The 22323-nt window shown below is 41.9% G+C and overlaps 1 protein-coding gene across 18 annotated transcripts in view; it reads left to right on the top strand.

The window, feature by feature from the left end:
• HERC2 (HECT and RLD domain containing E3 ubiquitin protein ligase 2) overlaps positions 1-22323 on the top strand; it is a 299653-nt gene that overhangs the window by 86811 nt on the left and 190519 nt on the right. For 3 of the 18 annotated variants that reach the window (XM_054532423.2, XM_054532427.2, XM_054532425.2), the window contains exons 1-3: positions 6-147; positions 758-860; positions 13207-13308. The exons of 13 other annotated variants lie outside the window; for them this stretch is intronic. In XM_054532423.2, coding sequence (XP_054388398.1) covers positions 789-860; positions 13207-13308 — 174 coding nt within the window. In that variant the 5' untranslated portion in view covers positions 6-147; positions 758-788. Of the gene's footprint in view, positions 1-5; positions 148-757; positions 861-13206; positions 13309-22323 lie in introns of those variants that run through there. 2 more of the 18 variants (XM_054532426.2, XM_063716536.1) reach the window with 1 other exon arrangement.

Genomic DNA, 22323 nt, shown 5'->3' on the forward strand with positions numbered 1-22323 from the left:
GCCGTACGCGGAGGGCGGCTGTCCCGCGTCGGCCCGCCCCTCGGGCCGCGAGAGGCGCCGGGATCGCAGGCGCCGGCTGAGCAAGCGGCTCCTGGGAGGCTGCGTCCGGACGCCCGCAGGGCGAGGCGGCCGGGCCCTGCGCTTCAGGTCCTGGCCTGGGGCACCTGGGCGGCCGGTGGCGGGGGCGGTGCGGGCGCGGGGCTGGCGGGCGGCGGAGCACGGAGGCGGGCGTGGGCGCGGCGGCCGCACCGCGGCCTGCGCCGACCGCCCGCGGCGCAGCCTCGGGCCTCTCTCCATCTCTCAAGTGGTGGCGGCTGTGGGTTTTTCTGCAGGCGATCCTTTTGAGTGATTTGTTTCACGCACGCGCCCTGCTGTGGGGTAAAGCGGCAGATTCATGCTGCTGTCATTTGTCGTTAAAACGATGGGCTCCCTGTCGTGTGTGTGTACCTTTTCGATTTGAGGGCAGGGGGATGACATTGTGACTTGGCTTCCTGTGACCGTCCAGTCTCAAGGTCTGGTCAGCGTGGTGCAGAAACTCGGCACACCCTGCCTACCTTGGAAGGAGGATTTCCCTTCCCCACCTCCCTCTCCCTCCATCTCTTCCCTATTTCCCTCTCCCCCCTTCACTCACCTCCCCAGCTCTTCTCTCCCCCCTTTCTGTTCTCTCTCTTTTTCCTTTTCTGCATTAAACCTTTCGGGAGTGTCTTTGTAAACGATTAAAAAGCGTTAGGTCTTCAACATATGTGTTTACTTGCAGGCCTGAGACCTGGTAGGAAGCTGGAGAAAAGATGCCCTCTGAATCTTTCTGTTTGGCTGCCCAGGCTCGCCTTGACTCCAAATGGTTGAAAACAGATATACAGGTGGGGTTTGACATGTGTTTTTGTTGGTGTGTTTCTGCTTCCATGTTTAAATTTCTCGTGTAAGGCTTTTTTAAGGGTATGTAAAGGGAAGTCAGTTGTATCTTGCTTAATTAGAGGGGCAGGTTTATTTCTTGTAACTTAAAATGTAACAGTTTTTATGGCTGTTTTTGTAGATTGTGCACGGCTGCCTTTTAATTAGTTTCTTGCAAGTGCACGAAACTTGAGATCTATGAATAGGCAAAATTTTTTTCCTATTATTACTGGTTAAGAAATCTGCCACACTCCTAACCATATCATGGTGACTGTTGTTTTTTACTGATAGTTTTTGAGCTGTTGAGTTAACTGTGGAGGGGAAAATTGGAGAAGTAAGTTGCAGTAATTATGGCCTATAGAAACTCACTCATTTTATGAGGTCTTGTGTTTGTGTTTCTGGAGAGACAAGAGTTAGTTCAGTTGAGCTGTTTGCTTTGTATTTGTAACTCCTTGTTAAGAGGAGTGCTCAGATTTTCGCATCAAGAATGTGAGGAAACAGTGTTGGCCTTAGATCCTAATTTTTTGATTTAATGAGATAATTGCAAGCTTGTCAGGACATTATTAAATAAATACTAACAGTAATATTTCGATAGTTCTTTACACCCAATCTACTTTTATTTGGAAATGGCTTGGAAAAACTACTTTTGGAACTCCTTATCAGCAGCAAAAAGAAGTGTTTGAAATATTTTGTGTGTGTCTGTGTATTTTCCTACTCCCTAAGGTTAACCATTTTAAGTATTAAGTAATCTGCCTTGACTGTTCATCAAAAGTGGTGTAGGCTGTTAAGCAGTAGTTGATCATGGATACTTACACTGAAGTGTTATTGCCCTTTCCTAATTTTTCTTTTTCTTTTTAAATAGGTATTGAGTGTTGGTAGATATGAGAGTCCAGTGTTTAGAACTGTGTTGTGTGGCCGGACGCACTGGCTCACGCCTATAATCCTGGCAGTTTGGGAGGCCGAGGCAGGTGGATGCCCTGAGGTCAGGAGTTGGAGACCAGCCTGACCAACATGGTGAAACCCCGTCTCTACTAAAAATACAAAATTAGCCAGGCGTGGTGGTATATGCCTGTAATCCCAGCTACTCGGGAGGCTGAGGCAGGAGAATCGCTTGAACCCGTGAGGCGGAGGTTGCAGTGGGTCAGGATCACGCCATTGCACTCCAGCCTGGGCAATGAGAGCAAAACTGTTTCAAAAAAAAAAAAAAAAAAGCTGTTGTGGATGATGGGATTGTTATTCATAGTGTAATGTTACATAAGACAGAGCACAGAGAATTGGGTCAAGAATTGGTGTAGTTACTCTTTGGGTTTGTTTCTCTTTAAACATGTCCTTTGATTTAGCTATAATGGTCTGTTTTGTCATTTTAAGTGGATGGGAGAGGTGAGAGATGAGTTCTTTCATATTTCTGAAATCCTGAGATTCAGGCAAAGTTTTAATAATTGTTTTTGTATTAGTGTTTATGTATTTTGAGAAACTTTTTGGAGTAAAAGACTTTACGTAATGAAGTTTTTTTCTTAATAATTGTAATTTAATAACTGCTAAACATGAGTTCTATTGTCTTGATCTAAAACCAGTTTAATGCTGAAGTGAGTTCCTGTGATGGGTTAGGCAGATAAACATACAGTGAAGCACCATTTATGTCTTAGAGGGCCTGTTGTTTTGATTTATTAAGTTTAATACGCAGTACTTGGCCCTTGTTACACATTTCCGATATGATTAGAAAGTCTTTTTTTTTTTTTTTGAGACGCAGTCTTCCTCTGTCGCCCAGGCTGGCGTGCAGTGGCTCAATCTTGGCTCACTGCAACTTCCACCTCCCGAATTCAAGTGATTCTCCCACCTCAGCCTTCTGAGTAGCTGGGATTACAAGTGTGTGGCACCATGCATGCCCGACTAATTTTTGTATTTTTAGTAGAGACGGGGTTTCATTATGTTGGCCCGGCTGGTGTCCTGACCTCAAAGCGATCTGCCTGCCTTGGCCTCCGAAATTGCTAGGATTACAGGCATGAGCCACTGCACCTGGCCGAAAAAGAAAGTCATCTAAATTCCTCCTAGGAGTAAGGGAAATAACTAGGTTTTGGATAGTGTGCACCAGAGGAAAAATGTGTTACAGGTCTAAGTAGCATGAAAAAAGTGATTGCTAACGTTTGTTTTATGTTCCACCAGCATTGCTTGTTAAACGCAAGGAATGAATGGTTTTGTTTTACCCTAAGGAATAAGACATGGTTTCCCTCTTTGGGGAGCTTCCCTGTATATAGGAATTGCAGATGGAAGCCTTGTGCTCTCAGGTTTTACCCTTATCTTGTTGAGGATGGCTCTCCCAGCTGGAGTGGGAAGCGCTCCACTGCTTGAGACTTTGTATTGGAAACAGAATTGACACCTGGGTAATGAATAATACGTGGGATAGGAAGATGTTTCTTAGCCATAGGATTTAACAGATCTGTTTTCCACAGCTATTTTTGTTTGAAATGCCCTTAAAAGTTTTAGTAACTTTAGAAAGGAAGAGTTTTTGGAGTGTGAAAACTTTTAATGCTTGTGTGTTATAGAGAGCACTTATCATCGACTTCTTCATCATAGACATTATTTGGATACGTCAGGCCCAGGACCCTACATCCGGCAACCTCTAACGCAGGGCTCATTTTATGCCAGGCATATATATCTGGTTATTACATATAAACAGTTTAATTGTTCAACACTTTTTTTGTTTGTTTTTGAGATGGAGTCTCACTCTGTCTTCCAGGCTGGAGTGCAGTGGTGCCATCTTGGCTCACTGCAAGCTGTGCCTCCTGCCTCATGCCATTTTCCTGCCTCAGCCTCCCGAGTAGCTGGGACTACAGGCGTCCGCCACCACGCCTGGCTAATTTTGTGTACTTTTAGTAGAGACAGGGTTCCACCATGTGGGCCAGGCTGGTTTTGAACTTCTGACCTCAAGTGATCCACCCGCCTCGGCCTCCCAAAGTGCTGGGATTACAGGCATGAGCCACCGCACCCGGCCTGTTCAACACTCGTTTCTGCTTGGTGTGTGGAGTTATTGAATCACCATGTTTTCCTTCACTGCTCTCATGAAGAGTAATACATTACAGAGCTAAGAGGTGTCAGTCACATCACTTTTTATTTTTACAGTAAACGTATTTCTAATCTGATGTGATTGGTAGTTTTAGCAAACCAAAAAGTCAGTTAAGCAAAGGAACCATAAAAAACAGTACATGATACCTTAAAAGCTTTTTATTCTGAAAACACATGCCTGTTCGCCAGTTTTCTTGTAAGGTAAAGGCGCATGTCTTTGAGCATAGGTCCAGAATGGAGTTGTCCTGCCCCTTCTTGCATAAGCTGCACTCAGATGAATTTCCTACAGTTTCTATTTTTGGGTTCTTTTTTAAGTGGCACATGAAATTAGATATGCATGAAGCAATTTTTTTAAAAACTTTTTATTTTGAGATAATAATAGACTCAGGAAGTTGTAAAGAAACTAGAGAGGTCGTTGTATATTTGCGCATACTGCCCCAGTGGTTACATTTTATGTAACTATAATAGAGTATAAAAACCCAGAAATTGAAGTTGGTACAATGTGTGTGCATAGTTCTGTGCCATTCTATCACGTCTATAAATATAACTACTATTACAATTCCTATGCAGAACTGTTTCATCACTACAAAGATCTCTCTCCTGCCTCTCTTGTGCCACCATCTCTAACTCCTGCCAACCACTAATCTGTTCTCCATCTCTATAATTTTGTTACTGTGAGATTACCATGTGATATGTAACCTTCGGAAATGATTTTCTTTACTCAGCATAATGCCCTCAGGTCCGTCAAGGTTTGTTGAGTATATCAGTAGCTAAACTGGGACCATTTATTTGTCTCTTCATCTAATCAATTAAAAATGACTATGCATAAATGTAAGCTTTTAGAGTTAAACTTATTGTATATAAATATTGTCACTTTGGCTGGGCGCGGTGGCTCACTCCTGTAATCCCAGCACTTTGGGAGGCCGAGGAGGGTGGATCACTTGAGGTCAGGAGTTCAAAACCAGCCTGGCCCACATGGTGAAACCCTGTCTCTACTGAAAATACAAAACAGCCAGGCATGGTGGTGTGCGCTTGTAATCCCAGCTACTTGGGAGGTTGAGGCAGGAGAACTGCTTGAACCCAGGAGATGGAGGTTGCAGTGAGCCGAGATCATGCCATTGCACTCCAGCCTGGCCAACACAGCAAGACTCCGTCTCAAAAAAAAAAAAAAATTGTCACTTAATTCTTAGAAATATCAGTAGATGGCCGGGTGTGGTGGCTCAGCCTGTAATCCTAGCAGTTTGGGAGGCTGAGGTGGGTGGATCATGAGGTCAGGAGATCGAGGTCATCCTGGCCAACATGGTGAAACCCCATCTCTACTAAAAATACAAAAATTAGCTGGGCGTGGTGGCACGTGCCTGTAATCCCAGCTACTCCGGAGGCTGAGGCAGGAGAATCGCTTGAACCCAGGAGGCAAAGGTTGTAGTGAGCCAAGATCGTGCCACTGGACTCCAGCCTGGCGAGAGGGCGAGAATCCGTCTCAGAAAAAAATAAAAAAGATCAGTAGATAAAAAAAGTATAAACATGAATATCTTGATAAATTCTGTTCTCAGGCTTTCAGGTTCATAATCCAGTTGATAGATGACATGTAGAAATAGAAGAATTTGTAAATATAGGAATCTTCATTGATGTTTTTAGGACTAGATTCTAAGGGTGCTCTTTACCTCTAATATCCAAATACGCTGCCTCAATAGAACAATTTTTGTTTTCAAAACTCCATGATAAAAAAGATGTAGTAACCCTGTATATGACATTTGGCAGGTTAATTGAGAGCATTTTGCAGCAAAAAAAAAAATAGTCTTTTGTAGAGACAGGGTCTTGCTTTGTTGTCCAGGCTGGTCTAGAACTCCTGCATTCAAGTGATCCTCCTGCCTTGGCCTCCCAAAGTGCTGTGATTACATGTGTGAGCCACTGTGCCTGGCCTGGTGTTTTAAAGAACTAACTTTTAACTTTGGTTCTTGGAAAAGACTAGTAATACTAGTTATTAAAAAAAAAAAAAAAAAAGGAAAAGGGTTTAGCCATAGGACTTTGATGACAATTCCTTTTTTTTTTTTGAGACAGAGTCTCACTCTGTTGCCCAGGTTAGAGTACAGTGGCAGTATCTCAGCTCACTGCAACCTCCACCTCCCAGGTTCCAGCCATTCTCGTGCCTCAGCCTTCTAAGTGGCTGCAATTACAAGTGTGCACCACCACACCCAGAAAATTTTTTATATTTTTAGTAGAGAGGGGGTTTCACCATGTTGCCCAGGCTGGTCTTGAACTCCTGAGCTCAGGCAGTCCACCCGCCTTGGCCTCCCAGAGTGCTGGGATTACAACAGTGAGCCACTGAGCCCAGCAGATGACAATTCTTTATGAAGAAGAAATTGAGTAACTGTTTAAGGCACTCAAGAAAAGAAAATGTGAGTAAAGCATTTTTTGTTCCAGCAAAACCAACTTTTCAGATGAAAAACACACAAACTTATCAATGAGCTGTAACTTTGGAAGTATTGTTCTCATGAGCCCTTCCTTAGGAATGGAGTGGAGAAAGATCTTTGGACAACTGGATGACTGTAGATCAACCTGCAACTGATGATGGGCGTGAAACAGTTATTTGTTAAACCTAGACTGCATGAGTGTTAAGGGAGAGAGCATGGCATAGCTATGTGCTTAGACATTGTAGATTATGGTTGTGACTGTTACGCAGTGTTTCTTTTGTTAATCTCATCCATCACAATTTTCACTTTTGTATTTTCATTTCTAGAGATTCCATTTGAGTCCTTTTTATATCTTCTGTTTCACTCCTTATAACATTTCATGCTTTCCTTCTATTAGCATAGGGAGCATTTCTGTAAGAGAGCTTTTAATGTCCTTGTCTGTGAATTCCGTAATCTCTGATCACTTCTAGATCCATCTCTGTTGGATTCTGTCATTTCTATTGATTGATTGCCCTAGTTATGGGGGCATGGTTGTATGCTTACTAATTTTTGATTGACTTCTAGGCATTAATTTTATGTTCTGTGCAGGATTTTGTTTTATTTTTTTAAAGAGCCTTAGTTTTGTTCTGCCATATATGTAAGTTACATGGGGTCAGTTTGATCTTTTCAAAGCTTGATTCTGAGGTTTGTTAGGGCTGATCAACACAGCCTTTACTCTTGGGCTCATTTATCCATACTACGAAGGCAATACTCTTCTCAGGACTCCACCTGATGCTTGGTGTATGAGAAGATCTTTCTGTCCTTGTTTGTGGAAACACAGGCTTTTCCCAGACTGTGCATCATGGTGATGCTGCTTATTACTTTCTAGTGCTTCTTTCCCCAGTATTCCGTAGTTTTCTTAACCTATGCTCAGAGCAGTACTCAGACAGATACTCAAGGGGCCCCTCCACTCATCGCTGGAGCTTGCTGTATTCTTGTCATTTGGCCTACGTACAGCTGATCTGTCTCCTGAACTCAGCAAGTCTTTGGGCTCTATTTCGGTTCCCCTTTCCTGTGCTGCAGCCTGGAAGCTGCTTCTGGGCAGTGTTTCCCTTCTTTCAGGGATCCCAGCTCTGGGCTGTCTGTTGTCCAGTTTTTGGTAACAGCTTTTCGGTATATTCTGTCCGTTTTCTAGTTGATTATAGCAAGGAAGTAATTTCTACAGAATTAATCCTTTATAGGTGGAGGAAGCACAGGCCTTCCCAATCTGTTTTTAATCAAATCCATTGAGTTTTAAATTTTACTATTATATTTTTCTATTCCAGAATTTCTGTTTTTTAAAAATATCAACTTTATTGAGGTGTAATTATATTAAACACATCCCTTTAAAATGTTTAGTTTGAAATGTTTGACAGTTTCTTTAACTGCCACTTTAGGTACTTTTTTTCTAGTTTCAACTTCTGTGTTGAAATTGTTAATTTGATCTTTTTTTTTTTTTTGACATGGAGTCTTGCTGTGTCGCTTAGGCTGGAGTGCAGTGGCACAGTCTCAGCTCACTGCAACCTCCACCTCCTGGGTTCAAGTGATTCTCCTGCCTCAGCCTCCCGAGTAGCAGGGACTGCAGGTGCCCGCCACCACACCTGGGCTAATTTTTGTATTTTTAGTAGAGACGGGGTTTCATCAGATTGGCCAGGCTGGTCTTGAACTCCTGACCTCGTGATCCGCCTGCCTCGGCCTCCCAAAGTGCTGGGATTACAAGCATGAACGGTGCCTGGCTGTTAATAGGATCTTTTAATTGCTTGACCGTATTAAAGGTAGTTATTTTAAAAGTGTGTTTATAAACCTTGTCTGACCCCATAGATTCCTTAGCTGCCTCTCTGTGTCCCTCTTGGTTGACTCATGCCTGTGAGCTGCCCTTCGGCTCCAGTCTCCGCTGTGATGTCACACAAGAGAGTTGGAGTATGGCTTCCTGACTGGCTACCAAGGAGCCAGTGACACAGCCTGGAAGGTGTGGTGAGCGTGGGTGTGAATTCCCTGTGGTATGAACATTCACCACTTTACAAGGAGAGATGAGGGAACTCAGTGTTCTTATTCCTCCCTTTTTTCTTTCCTCCTTGGACTATTTTATGGTGTAGTTTCTTGCAAACCTTCTGGAAAAGCCACATATGCCTAGTGAATGTGCTGGCTGAACAATTGGTTGTATTTGCAGCTCATTGAGAAGAGATGGCACTAACATAGGGGTCAGCACATTTTTTCTGTAAAGCACCAGGTAGTAAATGTTTATGTGGACCGTACGTGCTCTTTTATAACAACTCACCTTGTCCATTGTCCTGCGAGAAGCTGCCAAACGTGTGTGTGGCTATATTCCAGGAAAACTTTGTGGATACCGGAATTTGTATGTCATATAATTTTCATGTGTTGACATACGATTTTTTTTGTTTTTTCTGAGGGGGAGTCTTGCTCTGTTGCCCAGGCTGGAGTGCACTGGCGCGATCTTGGCTCACTGCAGCCTCCACCTCCTGGGTTTCAGCAATTCTCCTGCCTCAGACTCTGGAGTAGCTGGGATTACAGGCATGTACCACCATGCCCGGCTAATTTTCTTTTTGTATTTTTAGTAGAGACGGGGTTTCACCATGTTGGCCAGGCTGGTCTTGAACTCCTGACCTCATGATCCGCCCGCCTTGGCCTCCTGAAGTCTGAGATTACAGGTGTGAGCCACCGTGCTTGGCTGACATACAATTCTTTTGATTATGTTGCAACCATTGACAAATATAAAATCATTCTTTTTTAATATATATTTTTCTTTTTTTAGGAAATTAAAGGAAATAAGAATGGCTCCTACATAGGCAGAGTAGGCTAAAATCACGCTTAGCTGACTGTGAAGTCATATACCACATACTGTTGCTTCATTGATCTCCTTGTCTCGCTTTCCCACTTCCCTCACCCCATTGCCCCGAGCTGACATCTGCTGAGCAGAGTGTCAACACTTCAGTTCATTCCTCAGGCTCTTCTTTCATGACAGAAGTCTTTATATTTCTGTTTTCAGGATCCACTCTTGGTCTATTCTATTGACTTCTATTTTTTTTTCATTTTTCAATGATGTGGTCTTGTATCTTTGTCATTATTATTTTTGCTTGAGTTCCAGATATTGTATATGCAATATTGTAGCAATAAATCGAGGCTCTGGGTAACAATATCTTCCTCCAGAGAGGATGTTCTAGGCAATCCTAGGTCACTGCAGTCCCGCTGGAAATTGAGAGAATGCGAAACTGGGCTGGTTTTCTGTGAAGGCTGGTCTACTTCTAACTCACCTGTATTTCTGGTGTGTGGCCCTTTGAGGTTCCAGCTCAGAGCATGGGGTCTGCCAGGCCTCTTTCTCCTGTATGAGGGCCCTGGGAGTCTCTCAGAAGCTCCATTTTGCTTCTCAGTCTCATCCCTGCTTGCTTAGGTGGTTCTCTGGGCCTCTTTCTTCCTCTCAGGGGTCTTAGGCTTTAGGAAGACCTCACTCCCTTTGCTTCTCAGATGTCTTCAAATCGACGTACTTAATGTTCCTGTCTAACCTTTTTAATTGTTCTAGGAACCTGTTCTTAACATTTTTTCATATGTTGTCCTACGTTCAGTAGGTGTTTAGTGTTTTTCTGTAGGTTTAAGAAAAAAAGCTGTATACCTTTACTCATCTGCAAATATTTGAAGATTACTTTTCTGTCAAATGGTAAGGACGTGAAAAGGAAACATTTTCTAACCTATACGTTAATCAGATATTCATTTGTTACATTATTCAGTTTTGGATTTTATTGCCTGACTCTATAGTTCTGAAGGCACTTTAATAAATACCTTAACGGGCCGGGCGCGGTGGCTCACGCCTGTAATCCCAGGCCGAGGTGGGTGGATCACAAGGTCAGGAGATTGAGACCATCCTGGCTAACGTGGTGAAACCCCGCCTCTACTAAAAATAAACAAAAAATTAGCTGGGCGTGGTGGCGGGTGCCTGTAGTCCCAGCTATGCGGGAGGCTGAGGCAGGAGAATGGCATGAACCTGGGAGGCGGAGCTTGCAGTGAGCCGAGTTGGCACCACTGCACTCCAGCCTGGGCGACAGAGCGAGACTCCGTCTCAAAAAAAAAAAAAAATGCCTTAATGGTTTGCTTGCCTAGTCCTGATTGGTATTAAAGTATTGGTGGCCTACGTATGGGAGCGTGAAGGCTTGCCCTGACTGCCATGCTGCAGGTGTGGGTGCATGTTATGGTGTTGGTAGGAAGCGAATAAGCCTTGGAGTTGGGCCTCTTCCCAAATCCCACCTCTCACAGCCTCAGTGTTGTGTGGCCTTTGGTCAAGTCATTGAACCTCTGAGCTTCAGTTTACTAACTTACAAAAAGTGAGCCTGTTACTGCCTCTTTTGCTGGGGTCTTTTGATGATGAAAGTGCCTTTACTTGCCATGTCGTTTCAGAGGTGTAAGATAGGAATGTGAGATTGGAAAAGACTGGAAAAGAGTTCTCAGCCCAAATAACCTAATTAGAAGCTTCTGGGATCTGAACCAAAAAAGTCAAAAGTTGAAAACCTACTGGGCACGTTTAGTTAAGTCAGCTACTAATAAAAAGCTAATTGGAGACAGTTGTAGAAATAAATACACTCACTTTACAAATGGAAAGTCCCATTCATTTTTTTCTTTTTCTTTCTTTCTTTTTTTTTTTTTTTTTTTAATGAATAGGGTCTCTGTCACCCAGGTTGGAATGCTGTGGTGTGATCAGAGCTTACTGTAACCTCAAACTCCTGGGCACAGGTGACCCTCCTGCTGTAGCCTCCCCAGCAGCTGGGATTACAGGCACGTGCCATGCACTTGGGTAATTTTTACATTTCTGTAGAGACACGGTCTTACCATGTTGCCCAAGCTGATCTTGAACTCTTGGCCTCAAGCACTTCTTCTGCCTTGGCTTCCCAAAGCTCTGGGATTACAGCGTGAGCCACCACGCCCTGCCTGTAGTCCTGTTCTTATCAGCGCCACGGCTGTCTTCCAGTTGTTCCCAGGCTGCTGCTTCCTCAGTCAGGATCCTGTACTGTCTGTGATCTGGAGAGCTCTTCTCCTGGGCTTCACTTTTGCTTGTTCACAGTCTAACTCTGTGGAGACCTCCTCCAGTGAGGCTTGCTTTATTGCCTTAGTAATGTTCCACCTTTAAGGTGCCCAAATTGTTTTCTGAATGGTGCTTACCACTTATTTGGGTCATCAGTTCCTAGGAGGCTTCCACAGTGCATGTCCTTCCAGGAGTCCAGTCTCCACCTTCCAAAAAAGAATTCCTTGTCACTCAGAAGGACAAGGTCTGGCCTATCCTCTTCCTTCCCAATGCTACCCAGGTAATCATCGAAAGGTGGTGGTAATTATTCTTGTTTCCATGTAAACTGGGCTTCCTCCTTGGCTTAGTCTTTAAATGTTTCATCTTTTGGCTTTTTTTTTTTTTAATGGTACCTCTGTAACACCAGTGTTTCTCAATCTAGGCTGTACCGCAGAACACTGATGTGTGGAGCCCAGCCAGTCTGGGGCGATCTCAGAGTGCTTTCAGGGCTGGGCAAGAGGTCTCCCCTCTCTGCTTGGGTGTTGGCATCTTCTCCAGGACATCATCTATAGTCCATTTGTTGACTACTCCCAGATTTGAGTCTCTAGCCCTGAACACTCTGCTAAGATCTGGATCTATATTTACTGAGGGTTGGTGGAGTGGGGAGGAGCTCCATGTTTATGTTCAGTAGTTAGTGCAAATCTTAGTGGTTAAAACGGAACTAATTCTCATTCCTCTTCTGTTCCCTCCCTTATTTTCCCTTTCACATTTGATTTCACTTATGTGATTTGAAATAGTTTCTTTCTTTTTTTTTTTTTTTTTAAAGTCAGGGTCTCACTCTGTTGCCCAGGCTGGAATGCAGTGGCACCGTCACGGCTCACTGCAGCCTTAACCTCCCCAGGCTCAGGTGATCCTCCCACCTCAGTCCCCTGAGTAGTGAGACTACAGGTGCATACCACCATGCCTGGTTAATTTTTGTATTTTTTGTAGAGACTGGGTTTCACCATGTTGCTCCGGCTGGTCTCGAACTCTGGGGCTCAAGCAGTCTGCCCACCTTGGCCTCCCAAAGTGCTGGGATTACAGATGTGAGCCACCGTGCCCTGCCTGAAATAATCTTAAAGACTGTACTTCCCTGTCTTGACTTTGACTCTCATCCTTTCTTTTTTGGACTCTTGGTAATAGCCTTTTTTTTTTGTTTGAGATGCTGTCCCGCTGTGTCACCCAGGCTGGAGTGCAGTGGTGCGATCTCCGCTCACTGCAATGTCCGCCTCCCGGGTTCAAGCAATTCCCTTGCCTCAGCCTCCCGAGTAGCTGGGACTATAGGTGCGTGCCACCACACCTGGCTAATTTTTTGTATTTTTAGTAGAGATGGGGTTTCACTGTGTTAGCCAGGATGGTCTTGATCTCCTGACCTCATGAGCCGCCCGCTTCGGCCTCCCAAAGTGCTGGGATTACAGGCGTCAGCCACTGTGCCTGGCCAGTAATAGCTTCTTAATTCGTCTTCTCTGTTTCTGTTTTCTGAAACACTTTAAGACACAGGTCAAATATTGTATTCCCTTGAGTGCCTAAAGATAGTCTGTAATTCCTGGAGAATGGCCCACATGGAGCTGTGAGTTCTGGCCACTGTGCTAGGGTTTGGACTGAACCCCAGTGCACGTATTCACTGCCCTCCTCTGACTGAATGAGTAGAAGAGTCAAACATTTCCATTCACTCGTTAAACTTCAGGGGCCCTGAATGCTTTTGGCTCACTTTTTAATTTGATTTTTTATATTAATTTTTTAAAATTAAATTTAAATTTTTTTTTTTGACAGGGTCTTGCTCTATTGCCCAGGCTGGAGTACAGTGGAGTGATCTCAACTTACTGCAGCCTCTACCTCCTGGTCTCAAGCAGTTCTCCCACTTCAGCCTCCCAAGTAGGTGGGAGTACAGGCGTGCCACCACCCCTAGCTAATTTTTTGTATTTTTGGTAGAGATGCGGTTTTGCCATGTTGTTCAGGCTGGTCTTGTACTCCTGAGCTCAAACAATTCACCTGCCTTGGCCTCCCAAGTGCTGGGATTACAGGTGTGAGCCACCATGCCCAGCCTTCTGGCTAATTTTACAATTTTTTTGTAGAGACAAGGTCTTGCTATGTTGCCTAGATTGGTTTTGAACTCTTGGGCACAAGTGATTCTCTTGCCTCAGTCTTCCAAGGTGCTGGGATTAGAGATGTGAGTCACTATACCTGGCCAGGGCTCACTTTTTAGGAAGGAGTTTACCTCTCCCCCACCAGCTGATATTTTTACCAAAAGTCATGTGTTTTGGTTCCAAGTACGTTTATGGCAGTTATCCTGTTAGTGATGTGAACAGAAAAAATAAGAGTGCTGAGAGAAAGCTGTTCCTTCTACAAAAACTGAAGGATGCTGGCTTGGTTTCTGTCGCTACAAAACAAGTTACCAAACACAAATTTGGCAGCTTGTAACAACAAGCATTTACACTCTCACAGTTTCTGTGGGTCAGGAGTCTGGCCATAGCTTAGTTCTGTCCTCTACTTCAGGTGTCACAAGGCTGTAGTCAAGGTGTTGGCTAGGGCATGCTGTCACCTGGAGCTCAGGTCCTCGTTGGTAGAATTGGATCCATCATGGTTGTGGGACTGAAACCCTGGGTCCTTGGAGGCTGCCCCTCCCCACAGGGAGTTCATTGGCTGCTTGCTTCTTCAAATTGGAGACCATCTCTTCAGGACGGTGCAGGGGGATGGAAAAAGGGAGAGGCAAATGGAAATCAAAAAAGAGCATAGTGGTTATATCAGACCAAATAGATTTCAAGACCAAAACTATAAAAGGAGACCAAAAAAGTCATTATGTAATGATAAAGGGGCCAATTCAGCAAGAGGCTATAACTATTATAAATACATGTGTATATGCACTCAACACTAGAGCACCCAGATACATAAAACAAATATTACAGCTAAAGAGAGAGACAGGCCTTAATACATTAATAGATGGAGGCTTCAACACTCCACTTTCAACATTGGAAAGATCATCCAGACAAAATTAACAAAGAAACATCAAACTTAATCTGCACTGTAGACCAAATGGATTTAATAGATATTTCTAGAACATTTCATCTGATGGCTGCAGAATGTACATTGTTCTCTTTAGCACATGGATCATCCTCAAGGTTAGATCATATGTTAGGCCACAAAATAAGTCATTAAAAATTCAAACCTTGATACTAAAAGCAGACAAAGACACATCAAAGAAAGAATACTATGGGCCAATGTCTCTGATGAATATTGATGCAAATATCCTCAACAAAATACTAGCAAACCAAATTCAGCAATATGTTAGAAAGATCGTTCATCGTGGCCAAGTGGAGTTTATCCCTGGAGTACAAGGATGGTTCAACATATGCAGATCAATTGATGTGATACATCATGTCAACAGAAGGATAAAAACCATGTGATTATTTCAATTGATGCTGAAAAGGCATTTGATAAAATTCAACATCCTTTCATGATAAAATCTCTTAAAACTGGTTATGGAAGAAACATACCTCAACATAATAAAAGCCATGTATGACAGACCCACAGCTAGTATCATACTGAATGGTGAAAAACTGAAAGCCTTTCCTCTAAGATCTGGAACATGACAAGGATGCTCAATGTGGCCACCGTTATTCAACATAGTACTGGAAGTTCTTGCTAGAGCAGTCAGATAAGAGAAAGAAATAAAAGGCCTCCACATTGGAAAGGAAGAAGTCAAATTATCCTTGTTTGCAGATGATATGATCTTGTATTTGGAAAAACCTAAAGACTCCACAAGAAAATGATTAGATCTGATAAATTCAGTACAGTTGCAGTATACAAAATCAACATACAAAAATCAGTAGCATTTCTGTGTGCCAACAGTAAACAATATGAAAAATAAATTACAAAAGTAATCTCATTTACAGTAGCCACACATGAAATTAAACACCTAGGAAGTAACCAAAGAAGATCATTACAAAGATCTCTGTAATGAAAACTCTAAAATGCTTCTGAAAGACATTAAAGAGGACACAAAAAATGGAAAAATACTTCATGGATTGGAAGAATCAATATTGTTAAAATGTCCATACTACCCAAAGCAATCTACCGATTCAGTGCAATCCCTAGCAAAATACCAATGACATTCTTCACAGAAACAGAAAAGAAAAAAATTCCTAAAATTCATTGTTGAACCACAAAAGACCCAGAATAGCCGAAGCTCTCGTAATTGAAAAGAAACAAACTGGAGGAATCAGATTACCTGACTTCAAATTATGCTAGAGAGCTATAGTAACCAAAACAGCATAGTACTAGCATAAAAAAAGACACACAGACCAACGGAACAGAATAGAGAATCCAGAAACAAATCCGCACATCTATGGTGAACTCATTTTCGACAAAGGTACCAAGAACATACAGTGCGGAAAAGACAGTCTCTTTAATAAATGGTGCTGGGAAAACTTGATATTCATATGCAGAAGAATGAAGCTAGATTCCTCTTTTGCCATATAAAAGTTAAAAAAAGTATGTTAAGTATCTTCTCTGATCATAATGGTCTATAACTAAAAATCGATAACGAGGAATTTTGGAAACTCCACCAACACATGGGAATTAAACAATATGCTCCTGAATGACCAACAGGTCAGTGAAGAAATTAAGAATGAAATTAAACTATTTCTTGAAACAAATGGCAATGGTAACCCAGCATACGAAACCTGTGGGATATAGTGAAAGCAGTACTAAGAGGAAAATTTATAACTCTAAGTGCCTAAGTCAAAAAAGTAGAAAAACTTCAAGTAAATAACCTCATGATACATCTTAAAGAACTAGAAAAGAAGGAGCTAACCAAACCCCTATTTTTAAGGACAGAAATAATAAAAATTAGAGCAGAAATAAAATGGAGTTGAAATGAAGAAAATAATACAAAAGATCAATGAAATGAAAAGTTGGTTTTTCTAAAAGATAAATGAAATTGACAAGCTTTCAGGCAGGCTAAGAAAAAAAGAAGACCCAAATAAATCAGAGGTGAAAAAGTAGGCATTACAACTGATATTGCAGAAACTCAAAGGGTCATTACAGACTATGAACAGCTATATGTCAATAAATTGGAAAACCTGGAAGAAATAGATAAGTTTGCACGCTGGGCATGGTGGCTCATGCCTGTAATCCCAGCACTTTGGGAGGCTGAGGCGGATGGATCACTTGAGGTCAGGAGTTCGAGACCAGTCTGGCCAACATGGTGAAACTCCATTTCTACTAAAAATACAAAAATTAACCAAATGTGGTGTTGCGTGCCTGTAATTCCAGCCACTTGGAAGGCTGAGGCATGAGAATCACTTGAGCCTGGGAGGTGGAGGTTGCAGTGAGCTGAGATCATGTTACTGCACTCCAGCCTGGGTGACAGAGTGAGACTGTGTCTTCAAAAAAAAAAAAAAAAGGAAAAAGAAATGGTAATTTCACAGGCACATCCAGCCTTCCAAGTTTGAACCATGAAGAAATCCAGAACCTGAACGTACCAATAACAGGTAATGAGATTGAAACTGTAATAATAAAGTCTTCCAGCAAAGAAAAGCCCAGGACCCAGTGACTTCACTGCTGAATTTTACCAAACATTTAAAGAACTATTACCAATCCTAGTGAAACTATTCTGAAAAATAGAAGAGGAGGCAATACGTCCCAATATTACCCTGATACCAAAACCAGACAAAGACATAATCAAAAAAACAAAACAGGCCAGTATCCCAGATGAACATTGATGCAGAAATACCCAACAAAATACCAGCAAACCGAATTCAACAACATATTAAAAACATCATTCATCATGACCAAAGTGGGGTTTATCCCAGGGATGCCAGGATGGTTCACCATATCCAAATCAATCAGTTTGATACATCATATCAATAGAATGAAGGATAAAAAACCATATGATCATTTAAATTCATGCCGAAAAGGCATTTGATAAAATTCAATATCCTTTCATGATAAAAACCCCAAAAAAACTGGTTATAGAAGGAACACACCTCAACGCAATAAAAGCCATATACAACTGACACACAGCTAGTATCATACTGAAAGGTGAAAAACTGAAAGCCTTTCCTCCAAGATATGGAACAAGACAAGGATGCCCACTGTCACCACTGTTATTCAGTATAATACTGGAAGCCCTTGCTAGAGGAGTCAGATAAGAGACAGAAAGGCTGGGTGCAGTGGCTCACACCTGTAATCCCAGCACTTTGGGAGGCTGAGGTGAGTGGATCACTTGAGGTCAGGAGTTTGAAGCCTGGCCAACATGGTGATACCCTATCTCTACTAAAAATATAAAAATTAGCTAGGCGTGGTGGCGGGTGTCTGTTGTCCCAGCTACTCGGGAGGCTGAGGCAGGGAAATCACTTGAACCCCGGAGGCGGAGATTGCAGTGAGCTGAGATTGTGCTGCTATATTCCAGCCTGGGCTACAGAGCAAGACTCCATCTCAGAAAAAAAAAAAAGAAGAAATAAAGGGCATCAAAATTGGAAATGAAGATGCCAAGTTATTCTTGTTTGCAGATGATTGTTATATTTGGAAAAACCTAAAAACTCCACCAAAAAATGATTAGAACTGATAAATTCAGTGAAATTGCAGGATACCAAACTAACATACAAAAATCAGTAGCATTTCTCTCTCTTTTTTTTTTTGAGATGGAGTCTCACTCTGTGGCCCAGGCTGGAAAGCAGTGGCGCAATCTTGGCTCACTGCAACCTTTGCCTCCTGGGTTCAAGCGATCCTCCTGCCTTAGCCGCCTGAGTAGCTGGGATTACAGGCGCCTGCCACCAGGCCTGGCTAATTTTTGTATTTTTAGTAGAGACAGGGTTTCACCACATTGGCCAGGCTGGTCTTGAACTCCTGACCTCAGGTGATCCGCCTGCCTCAGCCTCCCAAAGTGCTGGGATTACAGGTATGAGCCACTGTGCCCGGCCAAATCAGTAGCATTTCTATATGTCAACAGTGAACAATATGAAAAGTAAATAAAGAAAAATCATTCCATTTATAATAGCTACAAATAAAGTAAAATACGTAGGAATAAGCCTAACCCAAGAAGTGAAAAGATCTCTACCACAAAAACTGTAAAACATTGATGCAGAAAATTGAAGAAGACACACAAAAGAGGAAAAGATACTCCGTGTTCATGGATTGGAAGAATAAATATTGTTAAAACGTCTGTACTACCCAAAGCAATCTACAGGTTCAATGTAATCCCTATCAAAATACCAGTGACATTCTTCACAGAAATAGAAAAAAAAAATCCTGAAATTTATATGGAATTACAAAAGAGACAGAATAGCCAAAGCCATCCTGAGCAAAAACCAAAACTGGAGAAATTGCATTACCTGACTTAAAATTATACTACAATCACTTCCTAGTCTTTTTTGGCTTAGATCAAGTGCAAAGTTTACTAGAAAGGTATACCAAAACAGCATGGTACTGGTATAAAAACAGACACATAGACCAATGAAACAGAATAGAGAACCCAGAAACAGATCCATACATCTACAGTGAACTCACTTTGACAGAGGTGCCCGGAGGATACATGAGGGAAAGGATAGCCTCATTGATAAAGGGTGCTGGGAAAATGGGACACCCATATGCAGAAAAGTGAAACTAGACTGCTATCTCTCACCATATACAAAAATCACATCAAAATGGAGTAAAGACTTAAACCTAAGACTTCAGACTATGAAAGTGCTAAAAGAAACACTGCACTGGGTAATGATTTCTTGAGTAATACTTCGTAAACACAGGCAACCAAAGCTAAAATGGACAAGTGGGATCACATCAAGTTAAAAAGCTGCGCAGCAAAGGAAACAATCAACGAAATGAAGAGACAACCCACAGAATGGGAGAAAATATTTGCAAACTACCCATCTGACAAGGAATTAATAACCAGAATATATAATTAGCTCAAGCAACTCTATAGGAAAAAAAATCTAATAATCCAATAAAAATGGGCAAAAGATTTGAATAGACATTTCTCAAAAGAAGATATACAGATGACAGGCAGTATGAACAGGTACTCAACATGGTTGATCGTCAGAGAAATGCAAATCAAAACTACAATGAGATATTATCTCACCCTAATTAAAATGGCTTATATCCAAAAGACAAGAACAAATGCTGGCAAGGATATAGAGAAAAGGGAACCCTTGTGCACTGTTGGTGGAAATGTAAATTAGCACAGCCATTATGGAGATTAGCTTGGAGGTTCCTCAAAAAACTAAAAATAGGACTGTCATGATTCAGCAATCCCACTGGTAGGTATATACCCAGAGAAAAGAATATCAGTATGTTGAAGAAATATGTACGCTCTAATGTTTATTGCAGCACTATTCTCGATAGCCAAGATTTGGAAGGAACCTAAGTGTTCCCAGCAGATGAATGGATGAAGAAAATGTGGTATATATACTCAATGGAGTACTATTCAGCCATAAAAAAGAATGGGATACTGTCGTTTGCAACAACATGGATAGAACTGGAGGTCATTATGTTAAGTCAGGAACAGAATGTCATGAGCCAGACCCAGAAAATCAAACTTTGCATGTTCTCACTTATTTGTAGGAGCTAAGCAAATGAAAGTAATTGAACTCATGGAGATAGAGTATCATGATGGTTATCAGAGACTGGGAAGGATACAGTGGGGGTGAAGTGCGGATGGTTAATGGGTATAAAAATGGAGTTAGATAGGGCTGGGCACAGTGGTTTACACCTGTAATCCCAGCTCTTTGGGAGGCCAAGGCAGGTGGATCATGAGGTCAAGAGACCCAGACCATCCTGGCCAACATGGTGAAACCCCATCTCTACCAAAAATACAAAAATTAGCTGGGTGTGGTGGTGTGAGCCTGTAGTCCCAGTTATTCAGGAGGCTGAGGCAGGAGAAACCCTTGAACCCAGAAGGCAAAGGTTGCAGTGGGCTGAGATTGCACCACTGCACTCCAGCCTAGTGCCAGAACGAGATCTGTCTCAAAAAAAAAAAAAAAAAAAGAGTTAGATAGAATATATAAAATCTAGTACTTGACAGCATTACAGGGTGACTACAGTCAATTTATTGTCCATTTAAAAATAACAAAGTATAATTGGATTGTTTGTAAAGTGACGGATAGATGCTTTAGGTATTGAGTACTCCATTTACTCTGATGTGATTATTACGCATAGTATGCCTGTGTGAAAATAGCTCATGTAACCCATATATATATGTACATACAACTAGTGTGTATCCACAGAAGTTAAAAAAAAAAAAAAAGATGAGCAAACATCTGTGTCTCTTTTAATTAAAAATGGCTTTTTTTTTTTTTTTGCCAGACAAGGGAGCTTCTGTCGCATACGCAGTTTTCAGAATGGATGCCTTCCCCCAGTGTCTGAAATGCTCCCTTTTCCTGTTGTGGGAAGCCTTTTCTGACTCACAAATATTGACAAGCAAAGGTGTTTTTGATTTTGATGCTCACAGTTATTATAATTATTATAAATTTGACCAGGAGTCCCTATCAGTCTTTGAACAGCTGGTTTTTTTTTTTTTTTGAGATAAAGTTTTGCTCTGTCACCCAGGCTGGAGTGCAGTGGCACAGTTTCAGCCCACTGCAACCTCCACCTCCTGGGTTCAGGTTATTCTCCTGCCTCAGCCTCCCAAGTAGCTGGAATTATGGACGCCTGCCACCGTGCCCAACTAATTTTTGTATTTTTAGAAGAGGCGGGGTTTCAGCATGTTGGCTAGGCTGGTCTCGAACTCCTGACCTCAAGTGATCTGCCCGCCTCAGCCTCCCAAAGTGCTGGGATTATAGGCGTGAGCCACCGCACCTGGCCATGAATAGCTTTTTCTTTGAGGAAACAAGATATTCCAGGCTCATCTTTGTCTGCCCTGGCCCTTGAATCTACTTATTTTCCCAAGAGCCCTAGCATCTTTTATTGGGAAATGGTTCTGAGAGACCAAAATCTGGGTGCTGCTGTCAGATTGCCTTTGAGTCTAGTCCTTTCAAAAAACAGAGTAAGCAAATATATTAAAAAATAAAGTTCATAGATTTCCAATTTAAGTTGTTTTTCAAAATTTCTTTGATTTGATTTTTTTCCTCTTTTCCACTGAAAACCTTAATTTTTTTTTTTTTGTTTTTTTGAGATAGAGTCTCGCTCTGTTTACCCAGCTGGAGCGCAGTGACATAATCTCGGCTCACTGAAACCTCTGCCTCCTGGGTTCATGCTAGTCTTCTGCTTCAGCCTCCCGAGTGACTGGGATTACAGGCATGCACCAGCACACCCGGCTAATTTTTTATATTTTTAGTAGAGATGGGGTTTCACCATGTTGGCCAGGCTGGTCATGAACTCCTTACCTCAAGTAATTTACCTGCCTTGGCCTCCCAAATGCTGGGATTATGGGTGTGAGCCACCATGGCCAGCCTAAAACCTTAATTTCTAATAATATTTAATACTTTATCATAAACATGTTTTATTGTATTTACATTGCTTGATTGTGCAACATGAAGTAGTTCTAAAATTGACAATATTATCAATACCAATAAATATAAGATTTTATTTTTCATTATAGTATATTCTATTAATGATATATAGTTCAAAAGTCCCTTGACATACTTTTCTTTGTATATGCACAGGTTAATTTGCATGTTGCCAGTTGTAGGTTTTGCTTTTTTAAGATTTAATTTTAATTTTTGAAGATGAAAGTCATGTATGTTTCAGAAGTAAAGACATATAAAGTATACTCACAATGTTGTTGCTTTTTCTGGTCCTGCTGCCTTTGCCCATGTCCCCTCCCCATTTCCCCATAGGTAGTCATTGGTACTTGCTTTTGGTTTATCTTTTCAGAGCACATGCATGTGTGTGTGTTTGTGTGTGTGTCTTTCTTTTCTTTTCTTTTTTTTTTTTTTTGAGACTGAGTCTCGCTCT

Source organism: Pongo abelii, chromosome 16 (genome assembly GCF_028885655.2).
Source record: "Pongo abelii isolate AG06213 chromosome 16, NHGRI_mPonAbe1-v2.0_pri, whole genome shotgun sequence".
In the NCBI taxonomy this organism is placed as follows: Eukaryota; Metazoa; Chordata; class Mammalia; order Primates; family Hominidae; genus Pongo; species Pongo abelii.